Source organism: Pagrus pagrus (genome assembly GCF_965226575.1).
Source record: "Pagrus pagrus genome assembly, chromosome: 17".
Taxonomy (NCBI): domain Eukaryota; kingdom Metazoa; phylum Chordata; class Actinopteri; order Spariformes; family Sparidae; genus Pagrus; species Pagrus pagrus.
In genome coordinates, this window is record NC_140201.1 from 1186962 (window position 1) to 1202952 (window position 15991).

Below are 15991 nucleotides of genomic sequence, written 5' to 3' on the forward strand. Positions count from 1 at the left end.
CTGCCTTAAACAGCAACTGACTGCAACTTCAGTTACAAAAGTACTACACTGCAACAAGCACGACTACAAAACAACCAACAAAACTGTGCCCACAAAGTTACCCAAACTCCACAAGAGCAACACACAGTACAACTGGCTACTAACAAATTGACATTCAAACTACAGGATACACAGACTTACTGCCACTAATCAAACATCTACAGGAAACACAAAACCCAGCTTTATTTAGTTAGGACAAGCCCCAAATTTATGTTACAACACCCTACAAGAGGTCTAACATAAGACAATCAAAGAAGTTTAAAGGAAGGTTAGTTTATTAACTGAACAACAACCAAACAAAGGGGAAAACCCAGAAACAAACAAACAAACAAACTGATGGGCCGGCCAAACAAACAAAGGGGCAGCATCAACCCACCAGGGCCGTCAGAGCTGGGGGCTAACACTCGACCCCAACACAAAGAAACAACTGAACCTAGCTGAAACTATCAAACCATCAAAACTTCACTACTGCACCCATCAGATGAACATAAAACAAAACATAATGCCACAGCCAGCCAGAGGGAGAGAGAGAGAGCCTAGTGCCCTACCCCCTCTCATTGGTTATTCATAATCAGCCAGACCGCTATCACCTGGACAGACAGGAGGCCAAGCACCCTGTTTAAATATGGGATGTTTAAATATTTCACCTGAAGCTCTGATTGACCACATAAAAACTATTTCAGGTCTATTTTAAAGTTTGTAGCTCTCACATGTTTTGGCAGAAGTCTCCAGTGTCACCACTGGGTGGCAGTAAAGTGAAGTTAATAGAGTTTGATTAAAGTCGATGGCTGCAGCAGAGGAGGCTGCTGCTTCTGTCGGTCTTTCTCAGATCGGATGAAAATGATCTTGAAACTGGTTTCACTTCTGTCTCTGAGCTCAGTAACCATGGCAACAGAGAGGCATCACTGCTGAGCCATGACGACAGACAGGTTTCAGTCCTAAAGATAAAAGTGTCTGAACCCTTTCAGATGTATTTTCAGTCACAGAAAAAAATGTATCGTAATAAATATTACTTTATAAAAGTATTTTTCTCACACCTTATTGAATTTATTTATTTATCTGTCTGGTTTTGGAAGAATAAACAGATTCAACAGTTATACATGAGGTGCATCTCCTCTTCCCTCCGACATTTTAAATTTATGATGCCATATCTCATAAATGACAAAGAGACACAAAGACAATCATCAAATGTAATTGTGGACAAGTTGTCCAAATATCTGTCCACTCTAGTGAACAGCATGCATGAAAACTAAAAATGTGTCTCTGTTCTGTAAAGTTTCATTCCTGAACAAAACCATCAGTTTGTTGTGGTTTAACGTTTACAGTAAAATCAGTTTAAATAAAAAGTCACCTGATATGAAAAGAAAAATCAAGCTGCAATCAAATGTTTCAAGATAAATGAATCATTTTCTATGAAGTGTAAGTTTGTGTGGATCTAGATGAGGATGATTTAAACAGTGAGTGGTCCAGCAGTGAGGAGGAAACAGGCTGGTGTGTTGAGGACAGCTACACTTCACTGACTCTGTGTGTTTGCATATGTGTCCTGCCTCTCTGCTCCCAGCCGTTAAGAGGCCAGTGTTGATCAGTGGCTGTCCAGGCCTTTCAGAGCCACTGACACGCCGGCAGCACAATGATGATGTCACTGATCCTACTGCTGGCCACCCTGGGGCTCCTTGTTCAGGGTGAGACTCTCTGCTGAAAGCTTTGCTTCAGGATGCGACCAGGTTCACCACAGTGATGTTCTGCTTTGATGGAGAAACACTAAAACAAGCAGCATGGACCTTCTTCCATCTGTTCTCCATGTTAAAGAAATGATCCTCTTCTGTTTGGATGTTGATCATCTTTCTCCAAACTGGATTTGTCTCAATAACTCTTCTCCTCTTTTTTATGTTTTCCAGGTTCATCAGGACAAATCATCCTGACTCAGTCTCCTGGAGCTCAGTCGTCTACTGCAGGACAGACTGTTTCTATCAGATGTACAACCAGTACAAGTGTTAGTACCAACCTCCACTGGTACCTTCAGAAACCTGGACAAGCTCCTAAACTCCTGATTTATTATGCTACAACCCGTCAGTCTGGAGTTTCAAATCGTTTCAGTGGCAGTGGATCTGGCACTGACTACACTCTGACCATCAGTGGAGTTCAGGCTGAAGATTCAGGAGTTTACTACTGTCAGCAGAGTAACAGCTTCCCGTTCACACAGTGAAAAAGCGTCGTACAAAAACCTCCCTCAGCTGGAGAGGAACTGATCTGACTCAACAGCTGCACTGACACTAAACAACAGAGGTTTCACTACAAAAATGTCATCAATAATAATCACTTTGAACATTTTAACACTAAATATACTGTATTTAATCCAAAAAGTTCTGCTTTTTACAATTTTAGTAAAACAGAGACTGAAACATTCTTCTGTCTGTAGATGCTAACCTCTGCTGAAATACTTCAGCTCTAAAGTTTAATAACATGTGGACACTAAAATTATCAATATGTTTTTAATCTTCTACCATTTTTCATAGAAAACCAAATGCTCATTAGTTAAATTATAAAATTGAATCTATAAAACACCTGGTTTCATTCAAGTTGTAAAATTATTAATCATGTCAATTTGACATTTTAGTCATGTTTTGTGTTTTGCATTACAACAAAAAACGTTTTATGATCAAAACAAAAACATTTGTGGAGTATGAAATTCAGCAACACTTTTATTCGTGGCTTTTTCCATCCTTCATTAGTCTCTGTGGTTGAAGTTTGTAGCAGAAGCAGCATATAAATATGTTGCAGTTAAAGTTTGTTGATCACACTCTTTTCATTTCTCTCTATGTCGATGATATCATGCTGTTGTTTTTAGATTTAGGAAATGTTTTTCAAAATGATTCGAGGTTTACTTAAAGGGTAATGCATTTCCTTTGGATACACTCAAAACAACGAGTCTTTAACATAATTTCACAGCAGTAATAAGAGATGATTCTGCAGCGACTACAACAGAGAGTTTTTTACAGTCCTGAAGGTATTTTAATGATTATGAAAACAAGTCTTGAAGTTAAACTACTGTCATCACTGTTTGTACTGATTAAATTATAATTATGAGTTTTGTCTGAGTTTACAACCTCCTTTAATATTCAGTTTATTTGGCTGCACATGATGTGATCTCACACATTTGTTTTAAAATCATCACAGGGAAATGAGACTTTTTTTCCAGCTCAGTGTTTCTCTGGATTTAATACAGTCACTGACACATGAAGATAAAATCATTCAGACACTTTGATAATAATAAACATGAAAACAGCTGCTTTGATCAACACGTCTTTATTATGTAGAAACAGTGAAATAATTTTGAGACACAGCAACAAGCTGGTAAATATTGCTGCTGAAACATGTCAGATGAAAGAGAGAGATAGTTACAGAGTGCAGACTGAGAGCAGTAGCAGAGTAAAACCAGCAGCAGAGTCCCAGTGAGTCAGGTCAGGACTGGGAACACTGGTCTCTCCTCAGTGTCTCTGAGACTGGAGTCTGGGAGCCCTGGGTGGCCTCACAGGTCACAGAGCCCACCTTCCTCCACTGGTCTGCAGGGAGCCTCAGGGTGCTGCTCCAGCTGTAGCGGCCGTCGCTCTCCAGCACCCCGGGGCTCCTGCTCTCCTCCCAGCTGCTGCTGCTGCTGCTGCTGCTGCCGTCCACCTTCCAGGACAGACTCCAGGCTGAGGGGAAGCCCTTGTTGGCCAGACACATGAGCGTGGCCTTCCCCTGCTGCAGCTCCTCACTGGAGGGGGGCAGCACCGTCAGGGCGGGACGGACATCACCTAGGAGACACCAATCAGCTTAGAGGACAGGGACCGCACAGCTGTCAATCAAACTCAACCTGGACACCTTCACTGTGTGAGACATGATTTAGTCCTTTAAGGAGTTTCTGTCAGAGGGTTTTTCTGCTCCACCAGTCACTCACTCACACATGGTTTCACTTCCCTTTAAGAAACCTCTCATGCATATCAGCACACAAAGAGTCCTCATATGACCTGAAACATGTCAAACTACACTGGAAATAAAAGAGCAAAGACTTTCTCATCAGAATCATCCAAAACCTGAACTATATGTCACTTTAAAATATTTAGTGGACACAAACACAAAAACAGAAGATGAACCGACTACGATCAAATGTTCTACATGTGGATTTTTAAAGTCCTCTTTAATACTGTTATCGTCAAGGTGGAAAATAAACAATTCATCTTGGAAAACATTTGAAACAGTTTTATCTTTTCTACACTTCAAGCTGTTTAAATTTCAGTTTGACAGGAACGTGTAAAGAAATGTTTAGTAAAGCTGCTCTGAGTTAGCCTCCATGATAAAGGAGGAGAATTAAAACATGAAGACTAAAAGTGTCAGAATTAAAACAAGATATATTTATCTGCCTCAAACATCCAAAAAATATGCTTAAAAAAGTAACTTTACAGTATTTTATTTAGTATTTGTGCAGAAACTTACTTCCAAGTTCCAGTCTGGTTCCTCCACCAAAAGTCCACCACAGTGATACAAACTGACTGAGCCGTCGTACAAAAACCTCTGAGTGTAGAGAGACACGGCTCTGACTCTGTCTGACTGAACTCAACCTACAAGATTTACTATTAAAGTGTAAAATAATGATTCATCTTCTGGCTTCATATTTTCTATCTTCATATTCTTCAATGAGTTTTTGAATTTCTATTTCTGAAGTGAACTTTGTCTCTTAGCAAAAAATTATTTGTGCAAAAATGAAACATAAATACAGAGAAGAGACTGTTTTCCTTAAAATTTAAGAAAAAAAGAGAAATTGCAACTGAAATAATAAAAACATTTAAATATTTGACTTACTTCCAAGTTCCAGTCTGGTTCCTCCACCGAACGTGTACCACAGTGATACAAACTGACTGAGCCGTCGTACAAAAACCTCTGACTGTAGAGAGACACGGCTCTCTGACTTTGACACAAACACACTCAACAAAATCAGTCTGTGTTTGTAAAATATCATCAGCTGATATGAAAAGTGACAAAAACACACAGACACAGATTTACAGAAAACATGTTTTTATTTCATTTATATTCATTTTTAAATGAAACTTCATTTTCTCATTAAATCGATTTAAATTAGACAGACGACATTTTAAAACACAATTTTTCTGATAACTATGAAGCCAAAATCATATAAAATTGGTATTAAAATATTTTCTAATCAATACTCTGATAAATTGATTGATTGATTGATCAGCAGCATGATGAGAGTGATCCAAGTCCCTGTTGGAGTCAGTCAGAGCATTTCCATAGAGAGCCACTTTGCATCAGCAGCAGCATGCTCCAGTGCTCTGGGAGAGTTTATAGTCCTGAGAGTTGAACACTGGATGACTGACAGCTGTCCTTCATGACAACAGAAGACACAGAAATCCTCCTCATCAGAAACATGACTTTGACCTCCGTCCTCATCTGGACTCTCCTCTGCTGCTGCTTCACAGGTAAAGTCCAGAGAATCAAACTCCTCTCCTCCATGAACATCCGTCCCTCTGAAGTGAAGCCGACAGAACCATGACGCTGCTTTATGTTTCTGTCTCTGTGTCCTCAGAGTCCAGAGGTCAGGTCACAGTGACTCAGCCTGGAGCAGTGAGCTCTGCTCTGGGAGGCTCCGTCACCATCAGCTGTAGGACCAGTCATGAGTTCTGGAGCTGTAGCAGTGCAAACTGTTTAAGCTGGTACCAACAGAAAGATGGAGAAACTCCTAAACTGCTTATTCGCAACACCAATGAGAGAATGTCAGGGACACCAGGTCGTTTTACAGGCAGTGGATCAAGGAAAGACTTCACTCTGACCATCAGTGGACTTCAGGCTGAAGACGCTGCAGTTTACTACTGTCAGGGTGCAAACACTGTCAACAGTCAAGCTGTGTTCACACAGTGAAAAAGAGTCGTACAAAAACCTCCCTCAGAAACTGAACTGACTGCTGCAGCTGGAAGCTACTGCAGAGACTGATACGGTTCACTGAGGACACACACACACACACACACACCAAAAGAACACAACCACCAAATGATGAAACAAACCTCTTCATAATTTTTTACCATTTTCCACATCTCAAAATTTCTAATCCACATTTAATTAAAGTGCTCATTGCGTCTGGACGTAAATAACTCATGATCGAAAATGTAAATTTATAACATTCATATGGGGAAAAAAACTATCTCTTGAACACATGTCCATGTGACATTATTTTATTTAAACACGTCAAAATTTTAGTTGACATGAATTAAAATAAATGAAATGAAAATGAGTCATGAGAATCAAATTTCATGTGATTTCATGTCTCATGTTTTGTTTCTAAATATGGAAATTCACATGAACGTCTGTAACTCACATGTGAAAAATGTAAATTACTCATGTGGACATTTTCATCCATATGTGGAAAAAAGCTAGTCGTTTGTGAAAGTGTCCAGTTCACATGTGACATTATTTTATTTTGATATGTTAAAACTTCACATGTAAAAAGACTTTCTAGGTCGTTTTACAGGCAGCAGATCGAGGAAAGTCTTCACTGTTCAGGCTGAAGATTCAGCAGTTTACTTCTGTCAGAGTTATCACTGGATCAACAGTCAGCAAGTGTTCACACAGCGAAAAGTTGTTCCTCAGAAATTGAACTGACACGTCACTGACTGACCCCAAATGTTAAAAACTGCAGACTCGTCATCCTGACCTGTGGGTATTAGATAAATTGCTAACTCAAGATAAGATGTCCACATTCATTTCCCACTAAGAGAACAACATTCTGACTGAACAGAGTAGCTATGTATGAAACATCACCATAATAAATCATAAGAGGTTTCTCTTCGGCTGAAAGTTTAGAGCAACATTTTTACAAAAACACCTCAATACTTCCACCTTAAATCTCAGAGCTTCACCTGAAATAAACAACTTTCCAATTCTAGTTAGTTTTTCATGACTCTGCAGAAACACACTCACTCTGAGAGGCTGATCCATGAATCAAACTCTGAATAAATTATATGAAAACGTCAGAACTATCAATCTTAATTAGACACATTTAAAGGCAATTTAGTGTCTGTTAATACGTCTACGAACTGTTTGTTTTTTTACACAGAAATAATACAAACATCAGCAGGATATGTATAAAACAAAGTGTAAAAGTAGGTTTTCTTTTTTTCTGTTTTATATAAACTTTATTAGTGTTTAACTTCCAGGTGCAATTATCCACCTTGGTCACATTTGTATGTGAGTGTACGTTCATTTTTATTATCTTTCACTCAATCTGTAAGCCGCTGTGATCAATAAAGTCTTATTTCTGTTTGTGAAAGTGGTTGAGTGAGACTCTGCTGCCATCCAGTGGCCATCAGAGAAAACAATTGTGTTTCTCACACTGTAGAAAATAAATACATTTGAAGTATAGATTTCTACATGTTATACAGGTGCATATAAGCTACAATATATTATCAAAAACAAACTCTTTTCAATTATTTAAAGTAAATTATTTTGCTTTAAAGGCAACGCGGTAACTCAACACATCAGCTGTTAAATCTGTCAGACCAAAATCCTACGAACTTGTGATTCGTCCAAAATGTATTTAAATGTATTTAAAGCAAATAGTTTGAGCAGCTAACAAAGAAATCAACTGATCATGTTTTACACAGAGTAAGACGTGAATTAAAGATCAGGAGAGTCTGTTAAACTACAAGTACATTTTATTGTCAGGAGGTTAGTCGACACATTTTATTTATTAATCACACTTCAAACAATTGATGACCATAATGCTATACGAGTGATTTAAAACATTGTCAGTATGTTATTTATATTAATATATTACACAGTTTAAATACATTTTAGATTAACAAAATAATTCTAAAAAAGCTCAGTACCTGGGAGAAAACAAAACCGTGTAGGACACGAATAAAAACTTAATTTAACAATCATGTCGCTTCATCGTTCATGAATTTATTTTGGATCCCTGTCACAGTTTTAAACTGATCAGTACTGACTAAAGTCTTTCCCTCAGAACTTCAGACCTGCTGGAAAGAAATGGGTTCAACAAGCCTCTCTGCTGCTCTCACCGACACACTTGTGTTCTTCCATATGGACACTGCAACTAAACGGTTTCTCCCCCGTGTGGACTATCGAGTGTCGTCTCACAGATCCAAGCTGTGTGAATCTCTTACCACAAACTGAACACCTGAACGGTTTCTCCCCAGTATGGATTCTCATGTGTGTGGTCAAATTGTATCTGTGACTGAAACTTGCTTTACAAACGGAGCAGGTGAAAGGTTTTTCTCCTGTGTGAACTCTCAAGTGAGCCTTCAAAGTTGAGCTTTTGGCGAATCTTGTATCGCAGACAGAACAACTGAAGGGTTTCTCCCCTGTGTGGGTCCTCATGTGGCTCACAACATATCTTCTGCAGTGGAATGTTTTTTTACAAACCGAGCAGCTGAAGCGTCCTCCTGAATGACTTCTCATGTGAGTATTTAAAGAGTTTTTAATGTGATAACTTTTACCACAAACTGGGCAAATAAATGGTTTCACTCCTGCTTGGATCCCATCGTGTTCCTGCAGACGTCCCTCGTGTCCAAAGCTCGTAGCACAATCAGAGGAGTTAATTAATGTTTTTCCACTATAACATTTCACATCACTTACAGATACTTCACTGTTCTGCAGACAGTTTAAACCTGGCGGAGGCTCCCTGGTTTCCTCCCAATCACAACGGTCAGTACTCTCAGCTCCAGAGACGTCGTCATCAGTCTCAGGGTCAGAGGAGTGTGACATCTCATCATGAGTCGCTGACTGTAAATGAGAATCTGGATTAAAGTTCCAGGCTGGTTCTGGTCCTCCACACTCCTCTCCATCAGCTTCTGTCTCTATCTGTTCAGTCCGTCTTTGATGAAGCTGTGAAGACTCTTCCTCATCTTCTTCACTCTTCACAGGACTGAAGGTGAACTTGGTGATATCAGCCTCCTCCAGCCCTCCAAGCTGCTCTCCCTCCTGACTGGTCCAGAGTTCCTCCTGTTCCTCTTTAATGTGTGGCAGCTCTGGTGGGTCCTCCTGGTCCAGACTGGAGCTCCTCTCCTGCTGCTCAGGAGAAACCTCTTCTTCACTCATCGACAGCTGCTGTGTGTCTGTGCAGAAAAGAGAAATATCTTGTTTACATTTAAACAATTGAAATCAACACTGAAATTTGGGAGAAATGCTTCACATGTTTTAAATTGTGATCCTCCACGTTATGTGGACATATAAACAAGTTTTACTGCTGAAGAAAATGAAAATGTTCTCATCATTAATATTTGCATTAAATATTCAGTCATAGTTACAGCGACACCTGCTTGCTACAGGGAATGTTTTTCTCCACCTTGTATTATCATATCAGTCCGTTATTAAATTCTTTAAAACATTATGGTTTTGTACAGGAGGTCTTTTAACTGTCCCGTTGAATCCAAGTAACATATCAGGGTCAGACAGACCTCCTGAGAAAGTTCAGAAGGAAACTGTCGTATTAATTAAACACAAATGGATAACATTAGGTCCGGCTTGAGCGCTTAGATTATTGCAGTTCCTTGCTCTCTGGTATTAGTAGAAAATCCCTCTCATCCAAAACTCTGCTGCCAGAATCTCAACTCAGACTAGAAAACACAACGACATCACACCGATCCTGGTTTCCTGTTGCTTTTAGAGTAAGATTTTATTGATTGAGGCTTCACTCCAAGTTATTAACAGATCTTTTATGTTCCCTCTCGCACCCTGAGATCCTCAGTGAGTCTCTTCTCGTTGTTCTGAAGTTTACATTAAGTCTTTGCAGACAGCGGTCCAGCCTGCCTGAGGAGCTCAGAGCTGCAAACTCAGTGTCATCTTTTGAAAATCCATCTGTTGAAAATTGCAGTCAGTGATTTTATCTGCTGTGTTTTGTTTTTATTGCTTTTAGCTTGTTTTATTCGCTTTGTATTTAATCGGTTTCTAAAGCACTTTGTCACTGTGTTTCGAAAGGTTCGAGATAAATAAAGTTTATTATTATAATTATTGTTTTTTATTTTACACCACAAATAAATCAAGGTACGTATGTAAAGGGAATACTGCACTTTACTTTAGCTTCATGTTATTTTTACTGCCCATTTACTTCTTTATACATTTACATCAGCAAGTTGTTTAAACATTGTAGTTTGATTTATCCACATCCTGTTAACAGCGAGGCGAATCATCAATTTTTTTTTTCAGTCTTGTTTTGTCTGTCGTTTTAAATCCTCGTCGATATGAAATCTTTTTCTGTTAGAGATTATAATGCAGACGAGGCGTGAGGGAGGATTTATAAGTATTATTCAAATTAATAATTAACTAAATAATATATACTGTTTCATTGCACTGATGTCACTTAAGATAATAAAGTTTATTGTGACAACTGGAGAAAGTCAAGCCTCCATCAGGGTCCGCGTCCACATTGTGATTTTTTTCAGGCAGATCAGCGCGAGATGAAGCGTCTTGTCTCTATGACAACTACATGTTGACAGCCGCCGCTGTATGATGGACCCTGATCCTCTGTGGTTTAATATCTGTTTGTTTTTTAATTTGACATCAGGACATCAGAGCGAGGAGGATGTGGGTGATGACATCATCCACACGGTGAATATTATCACCTCGGCCAGGAAAAAGAAAAAGAGCCACGGTGTCGTCACCAGAGGCTTTCTGAAGAGTTGAGAGATTTCTAACCCTGAAGCGCCCGGAGGGATGCACAGAGAAGACAGAGCGCTCAGAACAACGACGCTGAGACTTTTCATTGGGAACAATTGAAAAAGCTTCTGGTGCTCAGAAAAAAACACCATGTGGACACGAGCCCTCACATATCTTTGTCTTAAGTATTTCGTAAACACATTTAAAGGCTCAAAACTGTGTGGAGATCAGCAGGTATGTTGATATCACTTATTACTCCCTGATGTCAGTACCAGCCCGGTTGCTGGTTCACCAGCAGTTGACCAAAAACTGAGAGTTTTGGGCAAAAAGAGCATATCGACGACCAAACAATCGAACTGACAGCTTAATGTTTTGTACATATTACACTATTTTATGTCTTTACATCCATATTTTAAAGTTAAATAGGGAAAAACAACATTTTAGAAGAACAGAATCGTTCTAATACTAAATATAAATGAAGAGAGTTGTTCAGACGTACAGTTAACACAGATCTTTAACCGGATGGTGAACAAAATTAATTAATGAACTTGTGAGTTACAGTTTGTATGAGACTCCAACTTTTATTTGCATCATACAAATTTTATGAGCTTTGTTGAGAGAGTCAAGGACTGAGAGTTACTCAGGTTTAAACTCATTTATTATCAAGTTTGTCTCTTGAGAAACTAACTTATATAATTATGAAGAAGGCCTCCGAGTTTAACAACATCTGGGAGACGAGTCATGAAAATATCAATGTGAGGACCGTGTGCTGTACTGAGTGTTTTATATTTCTATTATCTTTCATTCATTTATATCTTTCATTCATTTTTTCCTTTTCCCTTGTTTTAGTTTTGTATTCTGTCATATGTTCACTTTGAGGGAAAGTTCTGCGTTTATTTGTATGAACACATGTTGCCAAGTTTCCTCAGGGTCTTGTTGATGTTCAGAACAAATTTCAACCCAGTCCAGTGAAAAATGGGAGATTAGTGAGGTCAGAACACAAAACCAGAACAATGATTACATTCAGCGCAGAGAGACAAACTTCAAACATTCAGAACTTAAGTAAAGCTGTTGGATTTTACAAGATCTCATGAATCTAATAGAAGTTTCTGCATTAACTTCTCTGAGAAAGTCTGTGACATGAACTGGGAGAAGTTCTGAGTTCTGTGAGAGTTGGTACTGAATGACCCGGAAACACAAACTTTATGCACAAACCTGTTTGTGTCACCACTGTACACCGGTACTGTTTATATCACACTTTCTGTGTCTTTCTGAATCTCCTGTCACATAATTGAAGCAGTGAGCTGAGGAGCAGTTTCACTGATGAAGAACGGAACCAACCTGCTCTGTGTAACTGGACCTGAGGCTTGAAAACAGCGTCCAGTAGTTTCCGGTGTCGACTCAGTTCCTCCTCGTACTCTGCTATCGTTCTTTCAAACAGCTCAAATATCTCTTCAGCAGCCGCAGTCAGTCGCTGCTTCACAAACACTCTCAGCGTTTGGACTTTAGACATTTTTACTGACTCACACGAACTTTTCCTCCAGAAACACTCCGTTAAAAACTGCCTGCTCACTCTGATGTGCGCTGCGGTGATAACTCACATCACGATGGGCTCCGTCTATTTCCAGATAGCAAGCTATCTTCGTTAGGACCGCAGGAGATAATTCGGATATTAGACATGTTCCAAGTAAAGTGAACAGCACAGAGTCCAGTCAGACATTTTGGGTCTGTTAAAAACATCAGGAGAGCTAGCAAGCTACGCTAACGTCCTTTAGCTTAGCATGTATAGCTTTTTCTTCACTAAACTGAGAGTGAGTCTGAGGAGAAACATCCTCAAAGTTCACTTAAGCAAGTTTATCCACACAGGGTCCAGTGGATCAACCCGGTTTATCTAATGGAAACGCACAGAACCGCCGGTACAAACCGGAAGAAGCTAAAGTGTTTGCCACGGTTAGAACAATCACTTCCGGGGCCATTTCTTCGCTGATTTTCAAAATAAAAGTGCTCTTTACAAGATCATCTCTTTATTAAGCATTAAAAAGAAAAGAAACATCCAGATGCTTGAATTAAATAAATATAGAGATGCTACAAGTGAAACAAAAAGCAAACAGTACAAAATGTACTCATGTTATTTCAAACTGTCTGTTATATCATTGGATTATTATCACATTTAACAACCAGTATGTTGCATTTGGTCGAGGTGGAAACAAGTTTAACTACTTTATGTGCTGTTGGATACTTTGATCTGTTACAATAAATCTGTGGTGTAACTGAACAACTAAAAGTAAAGTGAGGTGTGTTTTAGTCTTTAGGTGTGTGAGGAGATGTGGGAGTGGAGGGACATCAGCTGACTGAAGATAAGACAGGAGCTAGTTTAGAGGATGAAGAGCTGCTCACCGGTATCGTCTCTTCTCCCAGTGGTTCTACTGTCAGACAGCAGAGGAAGTGTCATGATAGTCTGTTGGGCTGACTGAGAAGCTACACTCAAATCTAACAACCATCCTGAATGTAGTTCAGTGTGACTCTGCTGCCCTCCAGTGGACATCAGGGAGAACAGCATGACTCCAGATATAAAGGAGGTTTTTCCAGTAGTAGTTGAATATTCTGTTAAACAATGTTTCTCATGTTGTAGAGAATAAAGAAAACAGGAAATAGACGTCCTTAGGTCAAGCGACGTCCGTTTCTGACGTCGGCTTTTGCTAAATTTGAGTCTGCGCACATTCAACAAACACCTGAACATGAATAACAAGCACACTTCTGTATTTAGGGGCACAGAAAACATTTTGACTGACAGAACGTGTTTTTGTATGATTTATTCATAAACCAGAAAGTGATTATGTTTTTTTTTTTTCCAACACTGGATATTATGCATCAGGCTAAATGTCTCAGGGAAAATGGAAATTATACAACATATCAAACCTCACATGTGACTACATTGAAACAATGATTATTGCTGACAGACAGACTCTCCTTCTCTCTCTGACTTCAATCATGTAAATAAAAATCTTTCTAATAATAGAAGACACAGATCTTTAACTGAATGGTGAACAAAACAAATGAATTTACTCTGGAGTGATGCACTTGAGTTTGATCTGTTGTTTGTCGTCACTTCACGACTCCAGTGATGTTGTGATGTATCAGATCAGTCCGATCAGCTGCAGCAGCCAATCAATAACTGATATCCAACAAGGAGGTGTGCTGGGTATTAAAAAGACTTCTGTGAAGGCTGCTCTTCGCTCCTCACAGCACAAATAAGAGCTTTGGGACGGCCTGAAAGATGTCGGACCAGAGCAACTTCTGGTTCAAGCCAATATGTGTCTTTTGATGGAAAATGGAACATGTTTACGTTGCATATGATGATTAAAGAGGCAAAACCTTTCTTAACAGATTGTGAACAAAAGCAAAGCAGTCTGGGTTCGTGCATGAGTTCTGCAAACCATTACACCCCTTTAAAAACAGCTGATCTAATCACATATAAGTACACAATTACAGTTCTTCAACATGTCAAGTCGTTTCCTGCTCATGGCAGTACATTTGAACTGTATATTTTACTATCATGTTGTCTCTGTTGGTTTCTGTTCAGTTCCTGCTCTCACAGCAGCTCTCCACCTTCAACTGCTGCCGTCAGCACACTTGTGGTTTTTGACCTGTGAATGCCAAGTGAATCTTTTGTCACAAACACTGCATTTAAAAGGCTTCTCCTCGGTGTGCAGGGCCATATGTGTGGTCAAATTCGCCTTCTTTGAAAACCTTTTACCACAAACAGAGCAGCAAAATGGTTTCTCGCCAGTATGAACTCTCATGTGATTCACCAACGTGCATCGCAGGCTAAAACTTGCGTTACAAACTGAGCAGGTGAACGGCTTCTCCCCCGTATGAACTCTCAGGTGAGTTGTCAAATTTGAGCTTTTTGTAAAGTTTTTACCACAAAATTGGCAAGTAAATTTTTTCTCTCCTGTGCTGCAGCTCGTTTGGATCTGCAGACTATCCTTGCTGCCAAATCTCTGACCACATTCAGAGTCGCTGGAATATTTTCTGGCCACATTACATCCTGTATCACTATTAAAACCTAACTGAGGTTCCCTCGTCTGCTTCACACCATCATTACTGTGCGACGTTTTATTATCAGCTGCTTGTAAATGTCTTTGACCAGAGTTCCTGTCTGGTTCTGATCCTCCACAGTCCTCACCATGTCTCATCTCTACAGTCTGTCTTTGATGAAGCCTTGAGGACTGAGGTTCCTCTCCATCATATTCGTGACTCTTCACAGGGTCAGGACTGAAGGTGAACTTGGTGTTATCAGCCTCCTCCAGCCCTCCAAGCTGCTCTCCCTCCTGACTGGTCCAGAGTTCCTCCTGTTCCTCTTTAATGTGTGGCAGCTCTGGTGGGTCCTCCTGGTCCAGACTGGAGCTCCTCTCCTGCTGCTCAGGAGGATCCTCTATATTCACCAAAAACTTCTTGACATTTGCAGGAAACCCTGAAAAACACAAACACATGACATAAATATAACATTATCACTAATTTGAGGATATTATATATACAGGTGCACGGAAAAACCTGGTTCTGAACTGGAGTTGGTTCTAAATAAAAGGGTCCAGTGTGTAGCATCAAAGATTGAACAGAGCCCAGGTGTCTCACTCGGTAGCTAAAACAGAGCGCTCAAGACACAGTGTGAAAAGCGACGCTGCAGCAATGACAAAAATAACGTGTTCTTTGGAAAGTAAAGTATGTAAACCTGTTCTACTGGGACCCCCAAATAAAAGTATGAACCTGAAAATGAGCATAACATGACCTCTTTAATAAAAGCCTCCACACACCTGCTTTGTTGTGGGTGTCAGAGATGCCAGCGTCCTGCAGCAGTTTGCTCTGTCGTTCAATCTCTTCCTCGTACTCTGCCATTGTTCTTTCAAACAGCTCAGATATCTCTTCAGCAGCCGCAGTCAGTCGCTGCTTCACAAAAACTCTCAGCGTTCGGACTCTAGACATGTTCACACAATTAAACCAACTTTAGCAGGTGCAATACAAAGTCCTTGTCAGTTTATTTCACGCTACTCTTGTTGCAGGTTAGTAGACTGTCAGGAAATGACTCTGAGGGTTCCTGGTTCTGGTTTCCTCCTGCTGTTTCCGGGATTAACGGCAGTCATGAGACGGGGCTCCTTCTGTTCGCCGCCATCTTGTACAAACAGTGAAAAGAAGACATACAAGTGCTTCCGGGGCCATTTTCTAAACTTCAAAGTAAAATAAGAGCTCCGACACATTGAACGTTCATGTCACCACTGTAGCG

The 15991-nt window shown here is 39.8% G+C and overlaps 2 protein-coding genes and 2 gene segments (V, D, J or C); 1 reads left to right on the forward strand and 3 right to left on the reverse strand.

The window, feature by feature from the left end:
- Positions 1–1669: 1669 nt before the first annotated feature.
- Positions 1670–2245, forward strand: LOC311273242 (immunoglobulin kappa variable 6D-21-like). The segment is given in 2 exons: positions 1670–1721; positions 1938–2245.
- A 1113-nt stretch (positions 2246–3358) lies between these two features.
- On the reverse strand, positions 3359–4913 carry LOC311272438 (Ig kappa-b4 chain C region-like). The segment is given in 2 exons: positions 4882–4913; positions 3359–3836 (listed from the first exon to the last, which is right to left on the reverse strand).
- Positions 4914–7727: 2814 nt separating this feature from the next.
- Positions 7728–12645, reverse strand: LOC311272434 (uncharacterized protein). The gene is made up of 2 exons (XM_084378827.1): positions 12049–12645; positions 7728–9167 (listed from the first exon to the last, which is right to left on the reverse strand). Exons 1-2 carry the CDS (start codon positions 12218–12220, stop codon positions 8086–8088), a joined length of 1254 nt encoding a protein of 417 aa, XP_084234953.1. The 5' UTR covers positions 12221–12645; the 3' UTR covers positions 7728–8085.
- Positions 12646–13505: 860 nt separating this feature from the next.
- LOC311272437 (uncharacterized protein) lies at positions 13506–15885 on the reverse strand. Its single transcript, XM_084378831.1, has 2 exons — positions 15525–15885; positions 13506–15184 (listed from the first exon to the last, which is right to left on the reverse strand). The coding sequence occupies exons 1-2, from the start codon at positions 15691–15693 to the stop codon at positions 14319–14321; spliced, it is 1035 nt and encodes a 344-aa protein (XP_084234957.1). The 5' UTR covers positions 15694–15885; the 3' UTR covers positions 13506–14318.
- Positions 15886–15991: the final 106 nt, after the last annotated feature.